Genomic DNA, 12261 nt, shown 5'->3' with positions numbered 1-12261 from the left:
GTCTTTCTATATTCAGGCTTGACCTTCCCTGACACCGCCAGTTCTGTCACAGTGCCACGGGATATGGTTGTTGACGTCGCCTCTACCTCAGGAGCCCACACCCCACCCCACCCCCAACCTCTACAGCTTCACGCCCGTCACTAGAACCTCTCAGAGACTGAGCGTCTATGAGAAGACAACATGTACCAATTGTCTAGGGCTTCAAACTGATTGTGATTCTCCTCTAATCCTTTTAAATGTGGTGTTTTTAAATTAAGAGTGGCAGAAACAAAGTGATTTAGGACAATGATACTGTTCTTCTAGCCTGTTTAATGATGGTGGAGCGTGGCTCAGAAAATGAACTGTCAGATTTGATCAATGATGTTGAAGCGAACCGTGCTCATTCCCGGAGTACCTGAAGTCAAACTCCCTTGTAGCAAGAGACGCTTTAACGATGGAAGGGTCTGGTGACCAGGAGACGCAAGGGAACGCCAGTCACTCCCCTGCTTACACTCCCTCTCTCTTCTATCTTGCAGGCACAACGTGTTTGATTGCTCTACTGTCGGATAAAGACCTCACCGTGGCCAATGTTGGTGATTCTCGAGGAGTCTTGTGCGACAAGGACGGGAACGCCATTCCCTTGTCACATGACCACAAGCCTTACCAGCTGAAGGAGAGGAAGAGGATAAAGAGAGCTGGTGAGTTTGTGAGCCCCCTGGAGGGAGGCTGCCATGGTGTCTGGTGGTCTAGTTGCTCACTCGAGAGGGAACACATTCACTTTCCCAGGAGCACATGGGGTCGATATGACCTGACTGTCACCTGGTTTATATTCCTCTACTGTACATTTCTTATTCATTGATGATGACTTAATTTGCCACTCTAAATGGCCAAAGACAGCCCTTCCCTGTCGAAAGTCCCATTTGATCACTGGACCTCTGCTCTGTTGCGGCCATGCCAGACCCTAACACTCCACCGTGAATTCCAGTGATCTATGTGTGCCTATGCCAGTGCCGTTCCCACTTCCAAGTGGATGCAAAGAATGTATCCCTTGAAGTTCAACTTGGCAGTGTCCTGTTGGGAGCTTTCCATGTCCACTGGGGCAAAGGCTGCCCTCTGTCTCTCCCCCTCGCATCCCCAGTACGTCTCTTTTAGGCTCCTTGTAAAATGCATGCACAGAGCTGGCTCATGCTTTCTTTTCTGTGAGCTCTTTGGAGGCAAGAGCTTGATCTCGGATATCTCTATCCCTCAGCACCCAACTCAGTGGCCATCCTAAGTGGAGATGGAGGAGCCCTATCAGCATGCCCTATCTCCCCCTGCCCCCACACAAAGCCCTCATGAAGAACTTCTACATTCTGAAGTTGGTTGAGGTGAAGATGAGCCAATAGGCACCAAAGATCGGTGGGTTCTGTAGTGTATCATAGGGGGTTGGCTGCTGTGTAGGCACATCAAGCAGATGCGGGAATGGGGTGTCTGGGAGCTGTAGCTTTAAGTGGAGTGGTCTTTGTGAAGCCACTAAGGTAATATTCATTTTTGAGATGGGGTTTCAGGTCGCTGGCCCAGTTCTCCTGCCTCTGCCTCCCGAGTCCTTCCGTTACAGGCATGGGTTACCATGTGTAGTTCAGGAAAGTGATATGGAGACCAAAACTCTGGGGAGGGTTTTTAGATCTGAGAGTTTCCTAATGCAGAAGGCAAGAATACCTTCGCTCTCTAAACAGCACAGTTCAGTGGTGCGTTATGCAGCTGAAAAGCCTGGACCCCTGGTGTATGTGGGAACCTACAGAATGACTCTTGGTCACCACGGGCCTGCTTCTACCCTCGGAGAAGATGAAGAGAGCCTAATGACATTTGAGTCACACGGCAGGAAGCTGTGTGACTGAGGCTAAAGGGCTGGGTTTAGGAGATCCCCCACTTCAGTTCATGGCCCGTGATGCACAACCATTTGGAAGGAAAGTGTTGCCTAGGTTCTCGTTGATGAAATGGAGTAGTGCTTTCTGAGTATCCATGGAGCTTTGGTGAGCTCAGGTGAGATGAGGAAACCGCTCTGACGCTCATTTGTTCATTCATTCTTATTCATCTCCTCCTAAGAATCCACTCTAAGACCAAACTGAAGGTCCCGGCGGCTAAATTTGGCAGGACACACATGCACCCAGAATCTCCGCCGTAGTATCCAGAATGTGCTTGACATTCCCCTCCTTCATACCTGATACACACATTCCCACTCCACAGTGCTTCCTTATACAAGCAAATCTGCACATCATTTCCAATTAATTAACTTACTCTGTTCTACAAAAATTTGGCAAGGGTGTGTTTTTTTAATATTTATATTCTTTGAGAATTTCATGCAATGTATTTTGATTATATTCACTCGCCTCCCCCAACCTCTCCCAGATCCACCTGCATTAGTTAGAGTTTGCTAGAGGAACAGAGTGATCAGAAATATACACACATACATACAAACATACACACATACACACATACACACATACATAAATACTTGCTTTATTTGACTGGCTTAAAAGCTCTGGTCCAGCTAGTCCAACAATGGCTATCTCCCAATGAAAAGGCCATGAATCCATCAGCTGTGCACTCCACAAGGTTAGATGTCTCCAGTGGTCTTCTGTCTACATTGGCTTCCAAAGAAATAGGTCTCAATACCAGCAAAGAAGTCCCTCAGCAGCAGGATAGATGAACTTGCCAGCAAGAGTGAGGGCAAGCAGACGAAAAGCAAAAGCTTCTTTCTTCCATGTCCTTTTATGTATGTAGGATGCCACCAGAAGGTGTAGCCTAGACTTAGGGTGAGTCTTCTCACCCCAGAAAATCCAGTCAAGAAAATCCTTCACGGGCATGCCCAGCTGTTTGGGGTTTATGTCCCAGATAACTAGTCAAGTTGACAGCTGAGATTAACCATCACCTTGCCTGCCTGACCCTGTGCCCCCCCCCCCGTGCCCATCAAGTCTAATGTCTGCTGTTCATACACTCTCAGATGTGAGGTCATCCACTGGGACCATGGTCTGACTACCGAGGGCCGCACCCTGACAAGCTGGCTCACTCCCTTCCAGCAGCTCTCAGTTGTCAGTGGCTTCTCAGGCAGTGATGCGACTCGGTGCCCACCTCTCACCTCCACACTCCAACTGTCTGACTTGAGCTTCCACCTGTGCATTTTGTCACAACTCTTGTGAGTTCATAGACGCTGCTATCCTGCTGTATGCAAAACCACACAAGTTCACAAAGAAATAGCTCCCATGAAGTCGTCCACCATCTCTGGCTCTTAGACTCCTTCTGCCCCCTCTGCCTCAATGAAGGGGACATGCTACAGAGGTCCCATTTAGGGCTGAACCCTCTGCAGTCTCATATTCTGACTAGCTGTGCATCTCTGACTCAGTTGCCCTAGGACAGTTTAAGGGAGGGTGGTGACTTTTATCATCTTTATTTGAGTTTATTATGGCCCTAGACTTCAGGCCATCTCTCTTCCTCCTGCTTAGCATGACGAGAAGCTCCAGCCAGTCTGGGTCAGATGTTATATATGTTGACCTTTCTGTCTCTGCTGTGTCACTGATGGCGTGAGTATCAGCGCTGCCTTTCATGGTGCTCCCTGTGCTAAGAGCCGAGCCTGATACACCACATATGTTTGTATACATTCTGGGAAGATGGCAATGTTAGAATCACTTTATAGCCAGTAAACTGGAGCCTCGGAGACTTACGTTCACAGCCGTACAGCTAGCGAGTGACGAGGCCAGAATGAAAACCATGACTAACTCCAGAGCCCTTGCCCCTGACCACTGCACCACGCTGGCTGGAACTGTCCCCTACACTGCCCACTATTCCTTTACGGCTGCTCTGTGATGTCACTCCACGAAGAAGTCCTTCCTCCATCCTCCCTTCCTTCAGTGGGGCACCGGGCTGCAGGATCTGTAACTTCTTCGGGTCTCACTATACCACGAGATGAACATTATACTCATTTGGCAGCTCGGAAGATGTATCGAGAGGGGAGCCTTTCTCATGAGGGGAGGGGAGGTCACTGCATATGCCTAAAATGTGATTTTCCTTAACCCCAGTTCTGCTTGGGACCCACATCAGTGCATCCAAGAGTGACCTCACCGATTGTTTCAGAGATGTCTCCCTGCCTGTCCACTTGCTTTTTGGCATTTCTCTGCCCCTCTCCTAGAATCCCCATGCTACGGCTACATGCTGTCAATTACTGAGTGGCCATGGTGTGTTGTTAAAGCTGATGCTCCGTCCTCACCCATGCTCTCCCCTCAACATTCTTGCCAGCATTAGCGGTGCCAAGGATGAGAGCATGCAGTTCCATCCCAGGTCCTGCAGTGAAATGCTGTTGCCTTTGGCAAAGGGGGAGGAGGCGCACCTCCCGTGGCTCCGCCCACATGTAGCAGACCAGCTTATGGTATGCCCACGCAGACTTTACCAAGTGTGAGCGGTACCAGCTGGGCAAGCTAACCGGCTCACGCGCTTTGTCCTTCCAGGTGGATTCATCAGTTTCAATGGCTCCTGGAGGGTCCAGGGAATCCTAGCCATGTCTCGATCCCTGGGAGATTATCCACTGAAAAATCTCAACGTGGTCATCCCAGACCCAGATATCCTGACCTTCGACCTGGACAAGCTGCAGCCCGAGTTCATGATCTTGGCATCAGACGGTCTGTGGGATGCTTTCAGCAATGAGGAGGCAGTCCGATTCATCAAGGAGCGCTTGGATGAACCGCACTTCGGAGCCAAGAGCATCGTCCTGCAGTCCTTCTACAGAGGCTGCCCCGACAACATCACAGTCATGGTGGTGAAGTTCAGGAATAGTAGCAAAACGGAAGAGCAGTGAGCCCCACAGGCTCTCAGCTGCCCTAGACCAGAGGACTCTCGACACACTGTTCTCTTAATATAGGAAAAGGTGTGGGATTTATAATTAGGATCATGTGTCCCAACAAAGAGCCCCTTCCCTGGCGACCTTGAATCCCTACCAGGTGGTGAGCAGGGAGTTCCCTGGCTGACACTGTGGAGGGGCTGGAAAGAGTCTGTGTCCCCCCAGCCCTTCTCACCAGTGTTTGAAATGCATCTATAGGTAGCCATCGATCCCCAGATATGAGGCAAAAGAAGACAGGCCATGTATTCCCCTTAACGTGCTTTTCATGATCTTTTCTCTGGTCCTTCAGCTTCCTTGGTGTCCTCTCGGCACCCATGGGCAGGGCAGGCCTGTAGCTGCAGGCCCCATGCCAGGGCATCTCCTGACGATGTGGTGGTGGTACCCTCTGCCTAGCAGAAACACTTTCCCCTTCTGAGCTTGTGATTTCAGTACTCCAGCAGCCTGTGGAGGAGACTCACAACACTTTATTATTTGTTGCCTGCTCTTGGAGACTGAGGGATGCAGAGAGGATGGGGAGCTGGTGGCAGCTTCCTGCACCCCAGACAGCACCCCTTCCCCTCCTTTTCCTCATTAGTGCCAGGATGCAGTTAACCAGCCTGTGCCTCGCCCATGGAGCACAGCGTTCCCATTTGCCCACACCTCAGAGCGCATCAAGGGCAGCCGCTGACTTCACCAAGAACCCACAGAAAGGAATGAAACAGGGTGACGAGCACATGACAGCGCAGGGTGACTGTCCATCCCCAGTGAGGAATAAGGCTGAGTTGAGTCTCAGTGCCCTGTGGAGATGCACTGTCCACATTGGAGAGGCAGGCATGAGCCCTGGGAATCTCCACTCCACCCTCACCAGCTTCTGCTTTTCTGCACAGCCTTCCCGAGCCCGTCCCGGTGGCTTTCAGATCTTTCCAACAGTGTTGGGAGAAACAGCAGCCTAGAATCGCCCAAGTGCTGTTCCCAGCCACCCCAAATTGGTATTTGGCTGCAAACCACTGAGACATGCTTTTGGGCAAGAGAAAGGCCTTTCATCTTTGGCTGCAAATCTCTGTCCATACCCAGTAGCGTTCCCCAGGCAAACACCAACGGACTGCGATAGCCTGGAGGGAAAATAGCAGACTGGCTTCTGGGGGCCCTGTGTGCGCTGACAGCAGAGCTGGCTGGGAAGGCAAGCAAGACGGTTATCTGGGGGCCTGGATTGCTGCTCTGCCCTTCCTAACACCAAAGCTGTGGGGGTTTCCCCGGTCTCTGCTTTATAAGTTGATTGACAGAACACAGTAGGCTGTTCTTGACCGAACCAGCCCCAAACAACCACGATTTTCACTGTAGACCCACGCCCGGAGCCCACCTGGTTTTCTTTCTCAGGGTGGGTGTTGTCAGCATGGCCTCTCAAGGCCCACCCATTAGCCATCCCTGCCCCGCTGCCCAGCCCTCTGTCCAAAGCCCAGAGGACGAAAGGGTACCTTGGACTCCGGGGACTGCAGACTGTCTCGACTCCTCCAGGAACTTGCTTTTCTTTGACTGCATTGAGAATTAATAATGGTTTCCCAGGGAACTTGCTTACTTTTGTATCCTGTGTTTTCAACATTGGAATTGGGGTCTTAGTTACTGCTTTTCAGAATGTTTTAGTGCAAAATGCATTCTCTCGTGTTACATGAGTGCACTGGCCTGTGGCGACACAGACACATGGATGTATATTCTGGGTCAAGTGGGAAGAGAGGAAACAGATGTGGGTTCAGTGACGGAGACACGCTTCTTGATTTGGGATGCTCTAGAGTCCCCACAGCGCTTCTTCTGAAGCTCCAGATTTGACGGTCCATTGCACAACTTCTTCTTTTGATTTTGTATTTGCTTAACACGAAAGTGTATAAAACAAGAGGAAAAAATAATTTGAGAAACATTTATTGTAAAGAAAAAATGAAATAATGTTTTGGTGAAGAAGAAAAAAAAAGGAAGCTACCAAAGTAGCCCACTGGTATTCCTTGAGCACGCAGGCGGTGCTGCCTGCACTAGTTACAATACCTTCTACTTGAGGCTATGGGCAGCTTGTGAATTTCACTCTGAAGACGTAACTTACTTCTAACTGCAACCAAATAGAGTATATATATGATATATATGTGTATATATATATATCATATATATAAATATAAATTTCATATTCCTTTCTTGCCTCTTCCCCTCCCCCATGGCTTGTAGACTTTTTTAAAGATAGATATGCTAAGCAGGATAGTAGCGGTTTGATGAATAGTTACATATAAACCAGAGTACCCTTGCCCTTCCCTGGTCCTCCTAGAATGCTCCCTTCTGACCTGTGTCCAGCTGTGGGGAGTCTGCAGTTGGTTATGGCTGGGCACACTGGCCACCCCCGTCCTCCAGCAGATCTGTCAGGGTGGCTCTAGCTGCAGGAGAAATGGATCTGAGGGAGAACTTGTGAGGCTTCCATCAACAGCACTGCCAAAGCTTGGGGATCATCCCCCAAGGCTGCCCGGACTCCCTGCCCAGCCTGAGTTCGAATTGCCAATCGTCCCCACGGTGCCAAATCTCGGGAGGGTTTTACAGTGTTTCAGAAATACAGCTGATGCCAGTCCCAGGCCCCGCTAACCACTCCGCTGCTGCTTTCCTGGCAATTTGTGCTCTTCAGGTGGGGGAGGGGGAGGGAGGGAGGGCAAGGAAAGGGTTTTTAACAATTCACTGCATTTGCAGTTACCTAAACATATAAATAAACTATACTAACCTAGAACAACTCAAAGCTCGTCCCCAGGATCTGTATTTTTTTATAATGTGACCAACTTGCCCCAGCCAATCTGGATCACTGACGTACCACGTGACTGTATGTGCTCACTCCCAGTGGCCACTGTTAACTTCTGTTCCTTGCTGTGACCCAGAGGGACTGGCCTCTTGAATCTGTTATGTGTCAAGAACATTGCCAAGAGGAGGTTCCAGCATAGAGCTTCTGCAGGCTAGATATCTCAGGCATGCTTTGTGGCACACAAGTGTAGCGATTTGGACATTCCGCGCGGGGGGGGGGGGCTGGTGTTGCTGCTCTGACCCTCTCTGAAGTGGCTCCAGGGAACCAGCTCCACTGTTGCCTAGAGTGTCTGGAAATGCACGAAGACTCACCAAAGGTGTGACCTCTCTTTCCTTTGCCAGGTGCACTTTATCTCTCCTGTGTTTTTGTTGTTTCTCTTCTTCATCATCTTCTTGACTTCAGAAATGCTTTTCCCTCCTTTGGCCCACTGTTACATAATCTTCCCAGAGTCGACACACAGAACTGCCTGGGTCTGTCACAGCAGCATCCCTGTTTAGCTTTGGAAAAGATGCCAGTCCCATGCACCCCCCCTCCCCCCGTGGAGGCTGTAAAGTGTAAAATGTGAGCTGCTTCTGACTAAATCACACACACACACATGCGCGCACGCGCGCACCCCTGTCAAGTCTGGCAGCTTATAAGCCTTGGCCATATTTCCCTAGCCATTATCCTCTGCCTGGTCAATTTGCTTCGGAAGCTGTGGCAGGTAACCCCAAAACAATGGGTGAAACAGGGTAAATCTGGGGTAAAGTCACTAACTTAAAATTGCATCCAACATTTTGGGGGATATACCACCTATACAATATAAAATAGTAAAAACTAAAACTAAAAATAGCATCCCTTAGGCTAGGTTGCAGATTGCAAAAGGGCAAGGGCCAGTTGGTATAGTGAGGTCCATAGGTATGTTTCGAAATGTTCCCTAATACAGAAGCTTTGGGAGATTCTTAGTAACACTGGGGCTTTGTCCATCATCTGTTTGATTTACCACTGCTAAGCTACATATGTTAAGCCAGGTGTTGTAATCATTTCATACGTCTGGTAATAACTATACGGTAGAATCTGAGTTAATGTCAGTGAGAAGAGCATGTGCTATTCATTTTGGCAAGTCATCAGGGGCATTTCTGCTGTTCAGAATTACACCAGGAAACCAGCATGAAGCAGAGCAACAGACCACATTTAGGGCTATATTCCCATTTGTTCCTGAAGTCTTAATATTGTTTAACCATAAAATCCTTACACATTTGCTACACTGAAATGAATTTTGAAAGCCTCCAAAGACCGGCATCCAGCACAAGCAGAATACTTAATGGTTCTGGTAGCAGCTTGGGGCTAGCAGGTTTTGAGGAGGGGCAGGAAAATCGGCTGTTTCCTCTCTGTGTCTCAGCCCACGAGGAACTTCATCAGTCACACGTTCTCACAACACTACAGACAATCCAGATGTTGAATGAGAGAGCATGCATCCTTCTGACAATTTATTTAGCTCATTCGTAATTTAAAGTGTGTTTATGAAGAAGCAAAGGCAGAAGCCGTGGTCCAGGGATGGAGCGGCGGGGCCTGAGTTCAGGGAAACTGAACAAGGCTCATCTCAGCTGTGGCTCTGCAGGTGCCTTTGGATAGTGACTTTGGCTCCTGTACAAAAAGCATGGTGGAGGCAGGGGGGTGCTATTCTTGAAGACATTAACTCATACTTTTAAAAAGAAGCCTGGATTTTCAACAGTGAAGGTGTGAACAGAGCCCCTGCTCCCTATTGTCCCAGTGATCTGGTAGACATCTCTCACCCAGCACGGCCCTAAGCATGCCACTGTCTTCTATTCCTGTCCAAACCCTGGATGTGGTTTTTCTTAGAACTTTCTCATTTTCAGAGTAATGTCCCTTTTTATACTAACAGAGATGGAATAGCTTGAACATGTGGTAATTTTTCAGATATCAGCTATCAACAGGAAAAACAAAGATGACCTGGTGAATAACAGGCAGTTTCATGGAAATAAATTGTGGGGTAATTTAGTACTCGTCATGCAATACAAAGTTATGCTGCTCTCATCGTTCTTAACATAGAAATCATGGGTTAGACATCTTTATGTTGGGATGATTGACAGTTTTAAATCTGCCTCAACCTGGGCTAGGGCAAAGAGGGACTGATTAGAACGATACAAAGAATTCTGCCGTATGAGGGGAACCTAAACCCTAGAACATTAAACGAGAATATAATACTCAGGCAGTGGTGGCACATGCCTTTAATCCCAGTACTCGGGAGGCAGAAGCAGGCCGATCTCTGTAAGATTGTGGTCAGTCTGATCAACAGAGCGAGTTCCAGGACAGCCAGGGCTACACAAAGGAACCCTGTCTCGAAAAAAGAAAACAAAACAAGAAGAGTATTATACTCTCATACGGGCTCCCGGTTTCTGTATCTCTCTCATCTGGACCGCTGTATCTTAAGACACACATTCAGGAAGTTGAAAAAAAATGCCACAACTCCGTTTCAGAGCTCCTAAATTTTTAGCTCTTACCACGTTCTTTTAAAGCTGTGGCTGTATGAGCGAGACTAGGACTGTCTTGCCTATGTCCTCCCAAAGGGAGAGGGGAAAGTTAGGACGGGGAGTGTTCAGGGGCCAGGGAGAGGGGACAGGGCTACTCCGAGGGAGGGACAATGCTTAAAGTCTGATAATCCCCATTTCTGGCAACTGTCTAGTTGTGTTGAGCGCCGCCCTCCCCAGGTTCCCCGCCTGTTGTTTACCTCTGTTTCTATAGGAACACCTTTTAGACCGCGGGTTGTCTATCATAGAAACCATCTGATAATGCATGCCTTCACACTTAGCCTGTGCACTGCTCTATCACAGAAGGCGAGAGAATGTGGCGGACCAGCGCTCAGGCCTGAGGAGGACAGTGGTGGGCACAGTCTCAGCTGTGACCTGGTAGAAGCCCGGCTGCCTGCCCTCCAGGGAGTGAGGACAGGGAGGAATGAGAACTGGGCCGTGTGCTTTTTCTATTTCTGATCTCAAGAGACTATAAACTGTAATGATCTCATGCCCCAAAAGATAACTGACTATGTAGATAGAGAATTTGTCATTTGGAAAGCTAGCATATGTCAGGAGTACAATTACTTCAAATGCAAAGAAACACTAAATGACAGATTTTTTTAAACAATAATAACATAAATGGTCTCTTCTCTTAGCATTACACATTCCAAATTCTAAACATACGATTTTAAGTTTTATACTTTGAACAAGAATAATAAAATCTGTATGGGGAAGGAACCAAAAAAGTCAGACTTTTTTTTTTAACCAAAGAAGCATCACCTTTAACGTTTGCCAACCCCACCCTTCCCTAAGCTCTTTGAACCGCGAGTTACAGTCCTTTTGCCTTGGCAGAGCAGACCCGTAAGAACCAGCCTCTCGCTGCACTCTGTGGAGTCAGCTGTTGTTGTTAATCACGAGCACTTGCAGAAGAACCAGCTTCTACAAGATTAAGACTGTAGGTGGGGCCGAGTGTTTAATAAAGGAGGAAGAGGAAGGGGAAGAGACACTACTAGCTGCGCAGTAGTTTCTGTGAGTGGTACCGCAGCTCAACAGTTCTGAGGCCAGCCTGTGCGGACTGTGGAAATGCTGGCTTTGTATAAGCTGTTCTTGAGATCCGTTTGACATCATGGAATTCTTCGCATTGGCAGCATTTCCTTGCTACTTTAAATGTCAGAAGGGGTTGTTTATCAGAAGGCACCAAGATCCTCAATGTATCTACCAGCCATGTTTAAAAACTCCTGACATTATGTTTAAGGATGAAGTCACAGGTCGGTGTGACAGCTGCATCAACCAGGCTTTCTGAAGTCAATTCCTAAAACCCATCTGTATATCAAAACCTTGCAGGAACCTCAGAGTGCTGGGGGCTACTTAGAGCTTTTCACTTGTACTGTTTATACCTGTTTCTGAGACACGTGAGGAACAAGGCTGCAGTGGGTTTGGGAGGAGCTCAGAGCCAGTGGCAATGTAGTCACTCAAGATGCATGGCGTGTCATTTGGTCCCTATGATGTACTGGGTACAGTTGACATTGTAGAGATTGCTGTGCTCACGCAATCACTAATTCTATGTTGTATACAAAATGAACAGCTGAAGGAGAGAAGGCAAACACATTAAAGCTATTAAACTGTTTGCTCCTACTATTTTTTCCTTGGACTAGACTCATTTTCTGTTCTAATGTCTGTTTGGAAAATAGGTGGTTTTGAGTTTTGGCTGGTTTGGGGTTTTACAGAAAATCATTTCATGGGAGGAGGCCACCTAAACATAACAGACACAAGCGGGAAGAGCTGCTGGCAGTTGGGATCAGGGGTGAGCCTGGCGATGGTTCAAAATCAGCAAGATTTTAAATGCATACAACGTAAGTGAGTTCGAGGCCAAGCTGGTCTACAAGAGCTAGTTCCAGGACAGGCTCCAAAGCTACAGAGAAACCCTGTCTCGAAAAACAAACAAACAAACAAAAAAAGTGGCCTTTGAGCCGGGCGGTGGTGGCGCACGCCTTTAATCCCAGCACTTGGGAGGCAGAGGCAGGCGGATCTCTGTGAGTTCGAGACCAGCCTGGTCTACAGAGCGAGTTCCAGGACAGGCTCCAAAGCCACAGAGAAAC

At 48.3% G+C, this 12261-nt stretch overlaps 1 protein-coding gene across 1 annotated transcript in view; it reads left to right on the top strand.

The window, feature by feature from the left end:
• Ppm1l (protein phosphatase, Mg2+/Mn2+ dependent 1L) overlaps positions 1-12061 on the top strand; it is a 205656-nt gene extending 193595 nt beyond the window's left edge. The window contains exons 3-4 of the mRNA XM_057756871.1: positions 516-677; positions 4461-12061. Coding sequence (XP_057612854.1) covers positions 516-677; positions 4461-4807 — 509 coding nt within the window. The 3' untranslated portion in view covers positions 4808-12061. The remainder of the gene's footprint in view (positions 1-515; positions 678-4460) is intronic.
• The last annotated feature ends 200 nt before the right edge of the window (positions 12062-12261 follow it).

The sequence above is a fragment of the Chionomys nivalis genome, chromosome 24, assembly GCF_950005125.1.
Source record: "Chionomys nivalis chromosome 24, mChiNiv1.1, whole genome shotgun sequence".
Taxonomy (NCBI): Eukaryota; Metazoa; Chordata; class Mammalia; order Rodentia; family Cricetidae; genus Chionomys; species Chionomys nivalis.
Note: the sequence above shows the minus strand (reverse complement) of the source record. Positions and strands in the feature narration are given on the sequence as shown.